This window comes from Thunnus albacares, chromosome 16 (assembly GCF_914725855.1).
Source record: "Thunnus albacares chromosome 16, fThuAlb1.1, whole genome shotgun sequence".
NCBI classification, from domain to species: Eukaryota; Metazoa; Chordata; class Actinopteri; order Scombriformes; family Scombridae; genus Thunnus; species Thunnus albacares.
The window spans coordinates 15,466,319-15,482,791 of NC_058121.1; the positions used below are offsets into that span (position 1 = coordinate 15,466,319).

A 16,473-nucleotide genomic window follows, 5' to 3' on the forward strand; every position below is an offset into this window, starting at 1 on the left:
AAAGGGTGTGTGCATGTGTGTGTGTGTGTGTGTGTGTGTGCGTGTGTGTGTGTGTGTGTGTGTGCGCGCGCCTCTGTTATGTAATGACTCAGTAACCAAGATTACTACGGGCGTCCTACTTGTTGAAGACTGGCCTTTACTATGTCAGCATATATTCACCCTGCCAATTGTTCTTTAGCAGATCACAGATTTCTTATATAGGTTTAGGAGTTACACAATTTTAAAGTTTATAAACACAACTATGCAAAACAAAAGCGTTTAATTTTTTTTTGTTTTAAGACTTCTTTTTTTTTCATTCAATTCAGTCAATTTTATTGATGGTAGCCTGGCTTATTATGACAAACTGAAATGGTACAGTTTTATTTAATGCAGGATTAAAGATGGAAACCTTAATTCATCAGTCCAGCAGGAAAATATTGGCCACATAATCATTAGACACACCTATTGATAGTCTAAAGGTCAAACATTGCATCATGTTGGTTTCTGCAAATAGAAAAACAAATACATCAATAGATTTGTTTTAAAAGTGATGGGAAAAGTATTCAGATCCTTTTAAGTATGCTACAGAAGTATCATCAGCAAGAATGTACTCATTATGCAGCACTTTGGCCCTTGTCAAAATTATAATATGTATTATATAATTGGATTATTATTATTGAAGCATAAATGTGCAATATGTCCTTTAATGTTAATGTCAAAGTGGAGCTGATTTTAACTACTTAACTACTTTATATACTTATTGTATAGTTTAATACATAACAATACATCATATTTTATAATGTATCACATTTTTAATTTGAGTAATTAGTCAGTAACTTATAGAGTTAAAATAATAATAATATTTCCCTCTAAACTGTGGTGGAGTAGGTATATATGTACTTGAAAATATTAGATGATTAAATTAAGATTAAATTAAATTTAGATTAGATTAAATATTAGATATTTTTATTTGATGTTAGGATTATTTATTTTAAAAGATGCATGGAGTGTATACAGATGTGCCTCAACAAATCAAGCAATGACCTTTGCCTGTACACATGCACAACTTGTGACTGGAGGGTCGCCGGTTGAATTCCCCAGACCGGCAGGATAAATCTGGGTGGGGAAAGTGAAGAAGCAGCACTTGCCCTTTACCACCACTGAGGTGCCCTTGAGCAAGGCCCTTAACCTCAACTTCTCCAGTGGAGCTGCTCAGTGGTTGAGAGATCGGACTGTTGTTGTACTGGGCAGCTTCCAGGTATGAATGTGTGACTGTGTGAATGTGATCAGGGCGTTCCTGAAAAAGAACATTGCTCTCAGAGAAACTCCCCTGAATAAATAAGTTAAAAAAACAAGACTCATAGATCATAGACACACACCCTATTTTTCTCACTCCCACTCTCACCACCTCACACAAACCCAAAACGAGGATCAAGTGAAATTTGTGAAAAAACCACCACGTCATAGCTGTTCTTACTAAATGTGTGGGAGGATTGAATTTTTCAATAGAACCTCAGGAGTCAATGACATGTAGTCTCAATGTTATAGAGTAAAGGTAGTAGGATACAGATTGGTAGGAAAGCAATAAATATGATGAAGAGTCTCTAACAGTCTCTTGCAAACCTGCAACTACAGCTGTATGATGAATAAAATATTCCCACACCTGTGTTATGGCCAGAATCCAGCACCTCAAAGGTTGAAATTCAGGAGAATAAGGAAGGTCTGTTTACCTCGTTGTTACACTTGTTGATTTAATAACAAACAAGATGATGCAGTTCCCACAATATCACATTTCAGAGGCTAAAAATCATGCAGCAAATAATCACAAACCGTACAAACATTGTGTGCACAAATGAGAATTCTTTTTCAATTCAATTTATTTATATAGTGCCAAATCATATCAAAGTTATCTCTCATCTTTCTTTGCATTTTTCAAATAGAGCAGGTCAAGATCGTACTCTTTAATTTACAGAGAGACCCAACAATTCCCCCATGAGCAAGCACTTGGCGACAGCGGCAAGGAAAAACTCCCCTTTAACAGGAAGAAACCTAAAGCAGAACCAGGCTCTAGGTGGGCGGCCATCTGCTTTGACCGGTTGAGTTGAGAGATAGCAGTAAGAGTAGGAGAAGGTGTTGAAGCAGGACAGGACACCCAAAGGACCATGCCACCATCACTGCAGCCCTCCATGTTCAGTTTTCCTGTGAGACGAGAAAGCACAAAGACTCCAGGGAAGAAGCAAAGTTACTAACATACATTAATGGCACATGCATGTGTACAGATGGAGAGGAGGAGAAGAGAGGTCATTAAGGGCTTTGTAGGTGAGGAGAAGGATTTTAAATCCTGTTCTGGATTTTACAGGAAGCCAATGCAGCAAAGCTAAAATGGGAGAAATACGATCTCTTTTCTAGTTTTTGTCAGTATACGTGCAGCAGCATTCTGGACAAGCTGGAGAGTCTTTCTTTTTGCAATATTTGGTAAGTGAAAAAAGGCAGTCCTTGAAATTTGTTTTATGTGAGAGTTAAAGGCCATATCCTGATCTAAGATAACTCCCAGATTCCTTACAGTGGAGCTGGAGGCCGGGGTAATGCCATCCAGAGTAACTAAATGCAGAGGTGTTGTAAATATAGGACAGAGTCATGTAGGTGAAGGGAAGTAAAATAGTGCCATCTAGTGGAATTCCTCTTGCTTTACATACGAGACAATCATCTGTTGGGGGCCAAGAGTGGACTGGTGATTTGTTTCTGGTTCCCTCTGTCTGTGTCACTGTCTTGACTTGGCTTGTAGAAGGTGTCGCCATATTTCACATTTCTCTCCTGAAACGTTTTCTGCTAGTGCCCTCTTCATCTTCATCATCCTCCTCTCTAGACCTCCTCCTGGTTCCTCTGGGCAGAGAGTCTTTATCTGAGTCACTAGAAGTGAACTCATCCTACCATGTGAAGCATTCACTGCTGGTGCTCTCCTCATCCTCATCGTCGTCTTCCCCAGAGTCACTGGAAGCAAACTCATCCCACCATCTGAAGCGTTTGCCGCTGATGCTGTCCTCATCTTCACTGCCCGTTTCTCCAGACTTCCTCTTGGTCCTTCGGGGCAGTGGGTCTTCCTCTGAGTCGCTGTCATCAAACTCCTTCCATGCTCTGAAGCGCTTGCTGGGACGCTCCTCAATCTCAGCATCTTCGTCTCTAGATCTCCTCCTGGATACTCCAGGCAATGGGTCTTCATCTACTTCTTCTACATGCTGGTTGATTTCCATTTCAACCTCAGCACCTGCACCAGCGTCTTCAACTTGATGATCATTATCGACAATGTTAATGTTGCCATCATTGTCATCATCCATGTTCTCATCTTCGTCCCAAATTTGCCTCTGAAAGAATGCAACAACCTCTTGTGCAATGAGTATAAGAGGGTGCAAGCCATTTGCAAACATGAAGCCTTCCATATCGCCCCTTTGGTCGACTTCTGGGAGGACTGGTGGTTCTACAAGAACATTTAGAGTATAATGTCACCATTTCCATTCATAGCATTAAACTGGAAAACTTAATTTACTGTTTTCTTTCAGTGGATTTTGTGTTCATTGTAGATAGTTGTAGAATTTCTTACCCGCATTGATGACGTGTGATCCATCCCCTTGTTCGTCCATCGCAGCTAAAAAGATCAAACAAAGAAATGTACTATTATCTTCAATCCACATTTTTCTACCCTGCCTCATACATTTGAAATTTAGCCATTAGAAACCCTCAAATTTTATACTGTCATTTACATTATAAGTTTATGTATTTGTATTTATGATTTATCCCTTTTATATGAACCCTTTTCATGAACATACTCACAGCTGATTTGCATCATTGAACTTCTGTAGTCCAAACACAATTACAATGCAACAACAGCCAAAAAATGTTAATCTATTATGCATTCATGAAAACTACAACTGTGAGAAAAATATCCAATGCTACTGGTGAACTATTCAGATCTTTTAAGTAAAAGTAGCATGATTACCACAAAATAAAAATACTCTGTTACAAGTTCTAGTCCTGCATTCAAAATCTCACTCAATTAAAAGTACTTCAATACCGGCAAAATGTACTTAAAGTATCATCTCTGCATATCTGCATAATGTCCCGTCATTACATTATTGTATATTATATTATTGTATTACTATTACTGATGCATTACTGTTTAAGGAAAATACTCATGAACTTCACGTTTTAACCCCCCCAAATTTAGTACCTTTTCATGTAACTACATATATTTGTACATTTTCCACAATTTCTTTAAAATGTAGTAGTCCCTTGTGTACAAACACTGAACTAATATGAGCAGAAAAGTGCAATTTTCATCAATTTCATCCATGTGGCTAATTGGGTTAATACTCTCCAGTGCTTTTGTAAACTCATTCCAACAGATTCATTTAATTTTTGTATTGTGCTGAATATTAAATATCCCAGAGCCAGATCAGCAGCTCAGCTTATATAATGAATCATTCAGGGTTGGTGGTTCAATCCCTGTCTGTGTGTCAAAACACTGATGATCATTTAGAAAATGTATAATCTACACCTCCATACTGCAGACTTACCTTATTTCGAAAGAACAGCTCTGAACTGCTGTTGTCTCTTCTTGGGAAATGTGTGTAATCTTGCTGTTGCAGTGTTGTATCTGCTTGCAATTGTAGTGGAATGGAAATGGAAAACCTTTAGAGTGATTGTGACTCTGTCTCTCTTCATGATGTCATAAAGGATTTCATCAAATGATTCTAATATATTAAAAATGGACCCATTTTCAATAAAGCCACATGCTTACATCATCAGTTACACTAGAAATGTTTTGCTTTCATTAATTAATTTGCTCCATCCTCATCCTCCTCTTCTCCTACTTCTGCTTCCACTTCTTTTGTTCAGTCTGTTACATTACAGTACTGTAGTGATGCACTTGTGCATGATACTGTAATCTGTCAAACCCTTATAATACTCTGTCAATAAAAAGACTGACTAGGCCCCCAACAGATTTTAAGCACTTGTCTTGACTCTCTGCAGTGTCACATTTGTTGTCTGAGCCTTAGAAACCACAAAACATGGGTTTACTTCATCAGTTCAAGGCTTAGCCAGCAGATGGCAATGCAAGACAATGGCTGCTGTGCAGCACATCTTCATTCCAATACAATTGTTAAGGCCAAACAGGGACTGTAAAGTACAGTTGATAATGCACTGATAATATCCAAAATATTTAATATGCTGCAGCTTTCTATTTTATTGATCTAGCATTTATTTTGAGGGTTAATCTGCATTAAGTAATATTTTTGCACAACTGTGTGTCTCTGAGAGTGAGAGCAATGGACAATGATAAGAGGAAGATTGTGATGGTAAAACTATTGAAAAACACTAGTGATTGTCTGGATAATTATGTGGGGGATACAAAGACTCTGTATAAACTCAGATGTACCACATTCAGGCTTTGTGTAGATCATCACTTTAGATAGGGAATTAGCAGCTGCAAAAGATATTATCAGTATTTTCAAATTCTAATTGAGGCTGAAAAGAGCTGATGTTCTACAATCACTTTGAAAAATATAAAAACCTTCTGTGGCCATTTTGAGCCAGACTCACTGAATTGTATTGTCAGAGCAGCAATGTCAAACTGTTGGCTATTATATAATTGGATTATTATTATTGATGCATAATTGTGCATTAAGTCCTTTAATGTTGATGTCAGGGTGGAGCTGATTTTAACTACTTTAAACTATCCAATAAGTATATAATCTAGAACAATGTATCATATTTTATAATGTATCACATTTTTAATTTGAGTAACTAGTCAGTAACTTATAGAGTTAAAAGTATATTTCCCTCTAAAATGTAGTGGAGTAGGTATAAAGTAACATAAAGAGGAAATACTCAGGTAAAATGGAAGTACTTGAAAATATTCCACCCCTGGAAGTAGGAGTTTTAATTCTTTATTTTTCATTAGATGTTGGGATTATTTAATTTAAAAGAGACGTGGAGTATTTACAGATGTGTCTCAACAAAACAAGCAATGATCTTTGCCTATACACACATGCACAACTTGTGACCAGAGGGTCACCGGTTCAATTCCCCAGAGCGGCAGGATAAATTTGGAAAGTGAAGAAGCAGTGCCTGCCCCTTCCTTATTACCACCACTGAAGTGCCCTTGAACAAGGCCATTAACCTCAACTTCTCCAGTGGAGCTACTCAGTGGTCGGCAGATCGGACTGTTGTTGTACTGGGCAGCTTCCAGGTATGCATGTGTAATTGTGTGAATGTGATCAGAGCATTCCTGAAAAAGAGAGCATTGCTCTCACACACTCAAAAATGGAGGTACGAGACAAGAACAGTTCTGTACTATCAGGCATGGGTGCCTGGTTATGTTTTAAAATGGGGGCGCAAAAACAATTGTAATTAAAACAAATTTCCTGCATTTAAACACCACCTCACCTCTTGGATTAAGTCAAGAAACAGCCACCTGCACTAGTTTAGACTAGTTAGATTGAGGGTGCTATCAGACTGCATCAAGAACAGTGTATAACTGGGTGGATCAGAACAGGAAACTAATATTAGAAGATTGGCTATTTCACATTTGAAATTATATTTCTCAGTCTTCTTAAATACAATTTCTACTTTCTTGGATATCTATAATAGGTCACCAATAGATGGGTGGTCACAGGATATCAACTCAGTTTTGACATTAGAGGACATCGCCTATTCACTGGGATCATACTTCTTTAAACTAAAATGGGCCTGAAGCCTCAACTATTTCAGTTATCCTGCACTCAAGAGCTTTCTGTCATATTTCCATTACCTGCGTCTCACTTGGCCTCGTCCCACTTGACTCTCCCTGCTCTGCTGTGCTGTCCTCCTGAGTGTAGTGAAAGCAACAATGTTGATGAGCACAGAGATGCCTTGAGTGTAAACTATTGAGGTGCTATGATACAAGTCTACCTAGAGCCAAAGATATCAGCATTTGAACATAAATGCTTATGGTCACTATCTGGTGGTACTGAATTTTGTTTTCAGGGAAATATGACAGGATTTTCAAACAATAAGCCATTTACATTTTATTTACATTTACACCGTTCTCTCTCCTCACCTCACTTTCTGCAGCTCCACCTGTCTCTACTCCTGCCTCTTCCCTGCTTGTACTTGCAGTCTCCTGATAGGACAATTGATAATAAAGAGGACAGTGTTACACTAGACTTTGTTTCTTAAAAGTTAGTTACTGTCAATGAAAATTCTGTGCAGCATTGTTTAATTGCTGGGGGCGTTTAAATTTATTATTATTATTTTTTTGGCATAGCCTAATATCAGCTGAAATGAACATAAGATACTGTATCCGAGGTTAGTAATGGGCACTTTGGCTCTTTTCAGGGAGTCAGCTCTGTCAGCTCCCTGATGTTGCCAAAAGATCATTACCAGAAAAACCTTGAATTAATATTGCAATTTTCACCAATATCTTCTCACCTCTTCTCACTTTTGGCGGCAGCTTCTATAATTATATAAAGGAAGAAAGTCACAGGTTTAATTCCTTCAACTGGCCTGAAATAATGTGTGAAAAACCAGTAACTGCAGACACACAGCAGCTGACGGAAAGAGGTCATATTATACTGAGAAATATTAGCTTTTTATAAGCGAATAAATGTTGATGTGATTTATAAAGAGAGAAACTAAGGGACAACGAGAATGCTGAGCTTTCAAGTTTCATCAGGAGTCATTTAAGACACCATCACAGTTTAAAAACACGCACACAAAGGGCAACCGTTTACTGCATACTGCCGCTAGACACTGAGTAACGTTACAGTTAGCTGTTAATTAGCCTGGTCAGCCAACGTCAGTAATCAATACAAATTATTAAACCATTAATCGAACCAATAACTTACAGCAGTCGACGTCAGACAACTTAATCGTACTTAAGCAGTTACCTGGTGTTTCTGTAGTGGTGACAAAACGTTAGAAAATATACATATTAGTTTGAATTACACTGAAGCTCCCTTTGCTCCGGGGAAAATATTACACCAAACTCCAACATACCGTATAATATGACACATTAATAACATTAAACATTAAACATATAACTCTAGAGACATAAGATTAATATGTCGACAGTCTTTTCGTCAATTTGGCATCAATATAATCCATAAAGATAAACTGTATTTTCGTACAAACTTTTGTCGCCTCAACCGCTAAAAGCCTCCGTTAGTTAGCTGCGCTATTTTAGTGGGCGAACCGATTCAAAAATTAAGATTTCTCACTAAAATACGTAATGGTTGGTTAATCAGATACACGCTAAATTAAACACCGACCCATAACACTGTTAATTCACCGTCTATCGGCCGTTACCAAAGTACCCGGTTTGCTGCTCACCTTTGTCACTCACTCCTGTGTGGGTTGACAGACAGTGATTGACAGCCAAAGCATGCCGTGGCAAACGATCAGTGACGGGTTCGAGCCGTTCGACTGAACCATCTCAAAGGGTGGTCCAAAAATGTGTGATTTTTTTATTACTAGTTTTTGTCAGTTACTGAACATAGTATATAGGCTGCTTAAATATAATCACCTGATTGCGGGGACTGTATGATGATAAGTTTATTTTTAAAAAGACAAAAAGTGGGGTAGCAAAACCATAACTTTGCACCCCCTAATTGAATGATGGGGATACATTTGCTCCACTTACTCCATTGCTCAGGCCCTTAGGTCCCTGTATTTCTAAAGACAGATAGATCGTTTGCAGTGCAGATAAATGGGTCCCGAACCCACGTGAATGCACTGTAGGCCTCCATAGAGCTGCTCCAAATCAACTGTAAATCACGACCTCAAGTGGCTTTTATTAAACAGTTGCTAAAACGGTTACTATAGACTACCTAGTAAGACTTCACAAAATAGACACACGGCAATTTAAAATGCAATCACTTATTGAAAACAAATCGTCATTCTTCCTCCAAGCAATATAGTTCCCCAAGATGGCAAAATGGTTGGCAAGCAACAGCGGCGCATTAATACCAGAGACGTTAAATGCCAACCATAGACTGTGGTACCAGCAGCCTGCTTCGCTCAGACTCTAGTGCTGAAGTTTCCCATATTACTCGGGTCTATCGACCGAAAAGCTGCTGGAAAAGTTGGTGGTGAAAGTTACATTTCAGGGAGGAGGCTCAGGATTGTCGAGGTAAGTGAAGTGTGATTTTTACGACGTTAACTGTCACCAATGAGCCAAATTTAGCTAACATTCTGAAGAGCTATAGTTAGCATCGGTATCAATAACTAATGCTAGGCATGATGGCTCATAGCGATGGCTGGACATAGTTAGCTTGCTAAGTTTGTCCTGATATTAGTCACTAATTGACCTACTGGTAACGTTAGCTATACAGTACTCTGTACTACCAATAAGTAAATATAGTTATCGAAAATATCATTAGTTAGCTCACATAATTGTATCAGCTATTAGCCAAGTTAATGTCAACTTGTTAGCAAGGGCTCACTGGTTCCCGCTCAAAGCTGAGTCATCAGTTGGTTGTCAAGAAAAAAAAAAGTTTGCTAGGGCACTGAGCAAAAGTAGGGAGATTCAGCAGCCATACATCTCTCCGTTCTCTATTTCTCTGTTTAGCGTCAGCAGGTTAGGCTAACCCATTGTTGCTAACTTTGGAGCTAACCCCCTTCACTTTTCCAGCGGTTGGAGAAACAACAGACGAAACTTTTCTTGGTCTGGACAAGCTGCAGCATTTCTGAACTTACACACTGTGGCCTTTACAGTACATTTATTCACTTTTCTGCCGCTCGCGCTCACTCAACCTCTCACTCACCCACAGCTACGCACACATCTTAGTACTGCCTTATCCCTTAGTAGGAGCTATGCCACCAAGAGTTTCCTATTCAAAGACACAGAGGTTAATTAATAAGCCGTGGAGGAACAACCTTTGAAACATTTGCAACAACTAACTTAATCAGACATTTAAAAAAACATTATCCAAGTAACTCTAGTAACTCTTTATCACTCTAGTAATTTTGCCTTGTATGTCCAGAGTTTTAGTGCTTCTGTGTTTTAAATAGCTTTTGAATGTACATTTCAGACAATGACATTGATGGAGGCAGCCATCAACTCAGAACAACAAACGTGAAGCTCCTGTGTCCCCAGCAAACCAGAGATGATAATGTATTACCAGGAGTGCAGACTTGTCACCTTTCAGTGAAATCCACTGTTTTGAATCCAAAATAGCTCATTTGTGTGATTAATGTAGCTCTGACCCTAACCCTCTCTTGAGGAAATATCCATTTCTAAGAACATCCTCAGTGGGTAAAAATAGTTAAGCTGATGCCAACTAGAGCTACGGACAGGGGACAAATTAAAGCGCTTTAAATTGGTCCCCAGTCTGTATATTAACACTTAACAGAAATTCTGAAAAAGGTTCATATAGACTTCTATTACAGTTGTAATTAACTTCCTTTTTGTAAGATTTTACCACATCTGTCTTGGCTGCCACTACAGCCTTCCTCAGAAACATCCAAGTGTTGTGGTAATGTCAGCTGGGATAAGGGGGCATACCCTCTATCACACACTGTCCTAAATGATGTCTAAACCTGATTTTTTTTTAACTGATGTTAAAGGTTTTTTAAATTTTTAAAATAAAATATGTCTTTCTTTCTCCTATTTTTCTTTTGTAAATCTTAGTTGTGCAGTGAGGTTGATGCTATGGAGACAAGAGAGGACACCTTGGCCGAGGATATTACAGGTATTGATTTGAGGACATACAAATAGTCAAATTTTGCTACATCACTGTCACTTTGTGTGCAGTCCCTTCTAAAGAGAATGGGTACAGTTGCATTGAACTATGGTAGAACTGGTATTGTACTGGCATGATACATATATTCATTTTGTTTCTGAGATATTACCTTTTTAAATTTAAGTTTCAATTTAATTTTACTATTGCATCCACATTCTTCCACAGCCTGAATTTTGTGTTAACAAGTGATGGTTTGCCTCCCAGGTTTAAAAAATAGTTCAAATTAGGCACCATTTTCTCACACATTAAATTTTTGCTCAACCCCATCCACACCATCAATACTGCTAGATGGCTGTAATACCCGTCTAGTGCATTTATCTGTTTGTGACACCTAGTGGCTGTATAATGCAACATTATCTTAATGTCGTTCAGTTTATTTCTTACATAAGTTTTGATTTGAAGTAGCAGTTTGTTTATGTACTGTATCTGAAGTAACAGCGACTCTAATGCAGTAGCCTGTCTATGGGAATTTGTATGTTATTAGTATCAACCAAAATTGGTTGAAATGTATTTGCACTTAAAATTGTACCATCTGTATGACCTAGGAATTGACTTCAGGGGTGGACTCCTCCTCTTGCCATCCATCTTCAAGGAGAAGATTGAGGATTTCATTATTCTTAGAGAGGTAAATACCTGGTGTGCATAGCCACTAGCCATAAGTTATTGTTCCTTTGGATCACTGTGCATGCCTTATCAGATCCATCTTTTTATGTATGCTAACATTTTTTTTCTCTTATGCAGAATAATCCTCTAACTCCATATCCAGCCATTCAACTGAAAGACCAAGACTGGAAAATTGCCTTCTCCAAACAGTGTCAGAGTGTCATCAAAGTTGAAGGAATCGAGGTTTGTTCCTGCACTTTGGTGGATGAAGCCTTTATCGCAGCCATCTGCATGTACTTTGTCTTCAACAAGATACTCTGCATATTTTAAAAAGACACCGACCTCTCTACAGAGGTGCATGGCAAACATCATTGAGGATGGAGACAAACCTGTGTCAGTAATTGTAACTTGAGTGGTTAACCTTCTTCACTGATCATGCCTGGACCGTATCAATGTTCAAAAAAAGAGGAGTTTTAGGAAACTGATTCAGCATATTGGACTTGTACATGCCCACGAACCTCACTTAAGCAATGTTTACATCTCGTTCTTTCATACATTGATATAGTATAAAGGTACTTTATATCTTGCAGGGTACACAATTGTACTTTAACTGGTACAATTTGATAAGGTACAAAAGTGGGCCTGCACTGAAGGGTACACAATTGTCTCTCAAAAGGGTCCCCTCCCCCAGTGACAAGCATTTGTACCCTTTTAGGTACATACTGGTACCTCTATTTTTGAGTGTGCGGAGAAACTCCCCTGAATAAATAAAGGTTAAAAAAACAAGACTCAAAGATCATAGACACACATCCTATTTTTATCACTCCCACTCTCACCACCTCACACAAACCCAAAATGAGTATCAAGTGAAACTTTTGAGAAAACCACTATGTCATAGCTGTTCTTACTAAATATGTGAGAGGATTGAATTTTTCAATAGAACGTCAGGACTCAAATGACATGTAGCCCCAAAATATAGAGAAAAGGGTGAAGGTGGTTCTTGTCGACAGTTAAATATCATGAAGTCAGCTATAGACTGGTTGAAGATGGTAGGACACAGATTGGTAGGAAAGTAATAAATATGATGAAGAGTCTCTGACAAGTAGGCTCAGACAAAATATACAACTACATAATGAGTCTGATGAGGACCCTAGTGTGACTTAATGAGTATCATGTTGGGCATAAGGGGCAGAAGGATGGTACTGGCTATCCAGGTTAAGGCGAGCCTCATCAACATGTTTTTCATGTAACCTCACAGGGCCATGACTTAATTGCATCTATTGACACATTGCAAACCTGCAACTACAGCTGTATGATGAAAATAATATTTCCACACCTGTGTTATGGCCAGAATGCAGAACCTAAAAGGCTGAAATTCAGGAGAATGCACTTGTTGATTTAATAACAAACAAGATGATGCAGTTCCCACAATATCACATTTCAGAGGCTAAAAATCATGCAGCAAATGATCAGAAATAAGACAAACTTTGTGTGTACAAATGAGGTTATACTTTCAATTCATTTGATTTATATAGTGCCAAATCATATCAAAGTTATCTCTCATGTCTCAGGGCATTTTTCAAATAGAGCAGGTCAAGATCGTACTCTTTAATTTACAGAGAGACCCAACAATGCCCCCATGAGCAAGCACTTGGCGACAGCGGCAAGGAGAAACTCCCCTTTAATGGGAAGAAACCTAAAGCAGAACCAGGCTCTAGGTGGGCGGCCATCTGCTTTGACCGGTTGGGTTTAGAGAGAAAGATGGGGGGGTGGGGGGATTCCTTACAGTGGAGCTGGAGGCCAGGGTAATGCCATCCAGAGTAATTAGATGCAGTGGTGTTGTAAATATAGGACAGAGTCATGTAGGTGAAGGGAAGTAAAATAGTGCCATCTAGTGGAATTCCTGTTGCTTTACATACAAGACATCAAGATCATCTGTTGGGGGCCAAGAGTGGACTGGTGATTTGTTACTGGTTCCCTCTGTCTGTGTCACTGTCTTGACTTGGCTTGTAGAAGGTGTCGACATGTTTCTCATTTCTCATCATCCTCCTCTCTAGACCTCCTCCTGGTTCCTCTGGGCAGAGAGTCTTCATCTGAGTCACTGGAAGTAAACTCATCCCACCATGTGAAGCATTCACTGCTGGTGCTCTCCTCATCCTCATCGTTGTCTTCCTCAGAGTCACTGGAAGCAAACTCATCCCACCATATGAAACGTTTGCTGCTGGTGCTGTCCTCATCCTCATCATCCTCTTCTCCAGACTTCCTCTTGGTTCCTCTGGAGAGTGGGTCTTCTTCTGAGTCTCTGTCAGCAAATTCCTTCCACACTCTGATGCGCTTGCTGGGACTCTCCTCACTTTCCGCATCTTCCTCTCTAGACCTCCTCCTGGATACTCCAGGCAATGGGTCTTCATCCTCCTCTACATGCTGGTTTATTTGCATGTCAACCTCAGCACCTGCACCAGCGTCATCACCTTCTTCACCTTCTTCATCTTCATCCCAAATGCTCCTCTGAAAGAATGCAACGACCTCTTGTGCAATGAGTATAAGAGGGTGCAAGCCATTTACAAACATGAAGCCTTCCATATCTCCCCTTTGGTCAACTTCTGGGAGAACTGGTGGTTCTACAAGAACATTTAGAGTATAATGTCACCATTTCCATTCATAGCATTAAACTGGAAAACTTAATTTACTGTTTTCTTTAAGTGGATTTTGTGTTCATTGTAGATAGATGTAGAATGTCTTACCCGCATTGATGACGTGTGATCCATCCCCTTGTTCGTCCATCGCAGCTAAAAAGATCAAACAAAGAAATGTATTATCTTCAATCCACATTTTTCTACCCTGCCTCAAATATTTACATTTGAAATTTAGCCATTAGGAACCCTCCCCTAATATTAATGACTTTATATACTGTTGGGCAGTTTAATAATATAATAATGCATCATACTTTATAAATTAATCATATGTTTTAAGTGTAAATCTGAATCTACAAAGTAAATAGTGACTCCCATATAGCTGTCAAAAATGTAGTGGAGTAAATAGTACAATATTTCCCTCTGAAATTTAGTGGAGAATAGGTATAAAAAAGGCATAAAATTGAAATGCTCAAGTAAAGTGCAAGTACCCCAAAATTGTTCTACTACAGTACAATACTTCAGTGAATGTACTTCCACCACTGCTGTTAATAAATCAATAGACACACAAAATAAAATGATTGTATTGTCCATAAGAAATTCCATTGATTTATACAGCATATATGTTTATATATTTCATTATCTAAATCAATTGGTCATAAGAGCAGAATGTTTTTTAAGGAACTGTTCAAAATGATCACATAAAGTAAAGCAATGTTTATTTTGGTACACACATGTATGAGACTCATATCTAATTAAAACACATCAACAGAAGTTCCTCTGGAGAAAGATTAGGTGTAAAGTAAGTGAAATGCAGCTGTTTAAAGAGAATTACTCCACTGGTTTCAGCTGATTGTAATGCACTTTAAGGAAAATACTCATCAACTTCACGTTTTAATTCTGCCCAAAAATAGTGCCTTTTCATGTAACTACATATATTTATACATTTTCCACAATTTCTTTAAAATTTAGTAGTCCCTTGTGTACAAACACTGAACTAATATGAGTAGAAAAGTGCACTTTTCATCAATTTCATCCATGTGGCTAATTGGGTTAATACTCTCCAGTGCTTTTGTAAACTCATACCAACAGATTCATTTAACTTTTGTATAGTGCTGAATATTAAATATCCCAGAGCCAGATCAGCAGCTCAGCTTATATAATGAATCATTCAGGGTTGGTGATTCAATCCCTGTCTGTGTGTCAAAACACTGATGATCATTTAGAAAATGTATAATCTACACCTCCATACTGCAGACTTACCTTATTTCGAAAGAACAGCTCTGAACTGCTGTTGTCTCTTCTTGGGAAATGTGTGTAATCTTGCTGTTGCAGTGTTGTATCTGCTTGCAACTGTAGTGGAATGGAAATGGAAAACCTTTAGAGTGATTGTGACTCTGTCTCTCTTCATGATGTTATAAAGGATTTTATCCAAGGATTCTAATATATTAAAAATTGACCCATTTTCAATAAAGCCACATGCTTACATCATCAGTTACACTAGGAATGTTTTGCTTTCATTAATTAATTTGCTCCATCCTCATCCTCCTCTTCTCCTACTATTGCTTCCACTCCTTTTCTTCAGTCTATTACAGCACAGTACTGCAGTTTTGCTCTTGTGCACAATACTGTAATCTGTCAATTCATTATATTAACTGTCAATAAAAAGACTGACTAGGCCACCAACAGATCTTAAGCACTTGTCTTGACTCTCTGCAGTGTCACATTTGTTGTCTGAGCCTTAGAAACCACAAAACATGGGTTTACTTCATCAGTTCAAGGCTTAGCCAGCAGATGGCAATGCAAGACAATGGCTGCTGTGCAGCACATCTTCATTCCAATACAATTGTTAAGGCCAAACAGGGACTGTAAAGTACAGTTGATAATGCACTGATAATATCCAAAATATTTAATATGCTGCAGCTTTCCATTTTATTGATGTAGCATTTATTTTGAGGGTTAATCTGCATTAAGTAATATTTTTGCATAACTGTGTTTTTGAGAGCGAGAGCAATGGACAATGATAAGAGGAAGATTGTGATGGTAAAACTATTGAATAACACTAGTGATTGTCTGTATAATTATGTGGGGGATACAAAGACTCTGTATAAACTCAGATGTACCACATACAGATTTTGTGTAGATCATCACTTTAGATAGGGAATTAGCAACTGCAAAAGATATTATCAGTATTTTCAAACTCTAATTGGGGCCGAAAAGAGCTGCAATGACTTTGAAAAATAATAAATCTCAGTAACTGTTGCCATTTTGAGCTGAACTCACTGAATTGTATTCTCAGAGCAGTCATGTCAAACTGTTGGCCAGACAACAGCTCTGGTTTTATGTGTCTCCACCAGGACACTTTCCTCACAGTCCTCTTATGATGTAAATTTCCATTGGGAAATTCTCTTTACTTTCCACCCTTTTCAGGGAAGTTTAGAGGTCAGAGGACATTACACAATGCCCCCCTGGATCTGGTA

At 38.4% G+C, this 16,473-nt stretch overlaps 1 protein-coding gene across 7 annotated transcripts; it reads right to left on the reverse strand.

Annotated features, from left to right (window-relative positions):
• Positions 1-2,428: 2,428 nt before the first annotated feature.
• On the reverse strand, positions 2,429-8,513 carry LOC122999535 (prostatic spermine-binding protein-like). 7 transcript variants are annotated; one of them, XM_044376500.1, is made up of 7 exons: positions 8,347-8,513; positions 7,447-7,471; positions 7,076-7,138; positions 6,788-6,844; positions 4,551-4,630; positions 3,578-3,622; positions 2,429-3,454 (listed from the first exon to the last, which is right to left on the reverse strand). In XM_044376500.1, exons 6-7 carry the CDS (start codon positions 3,615-3,617, stop codon positions 2,907-2,909), a joined length of 588 nt encoding a protein of 195 aa, XP_044232435.1. In that variant the 5' UTR covers positions 3,618-3,622; positions 4,551-4,630; positions 6,788-6,844; positions 7,076-7,138; positions 7,447-7,471; positions 8,347-8,513; the 3' UTR covers positions 2,429-2,906. The 7 variants fall into 7 exon arrangements, with proteins under 7 accessions (XP_044232435.1, XP_044232430.1, XP_044232433.1 ...); XM_044376495.1 differs by lacking the exon at positions 4,551-4,630 and having other exon boundaries at positions 8,347-8,512; XM_044376498.1 differs by lacking the exons at positions 4,551-4,630; positions 8,347-8,513 and adding an exon at positions 8,145-8,340.
• Positions 8,514-16,473: the final 7,960 nt, after the last annotated feature.

What these genes read in the sequence shown, in the direction of transcription:
- LOC122999535 (XM_044376500.1), bottom strand. Translation starts at nt 3,617, where the DNA reads ATGGACGAACAAGGGGATGGATCACACGTCATCAATGCGG. An exon ending in ATCACACGTCATCAATGCGG is followed by an intron (nt 3,455 to 3,577) that starts GTAAGAAATTCT and finishes ATGTTCTTGTAG; the next exon opens with AACCACCAGTCCTCCCAGAA.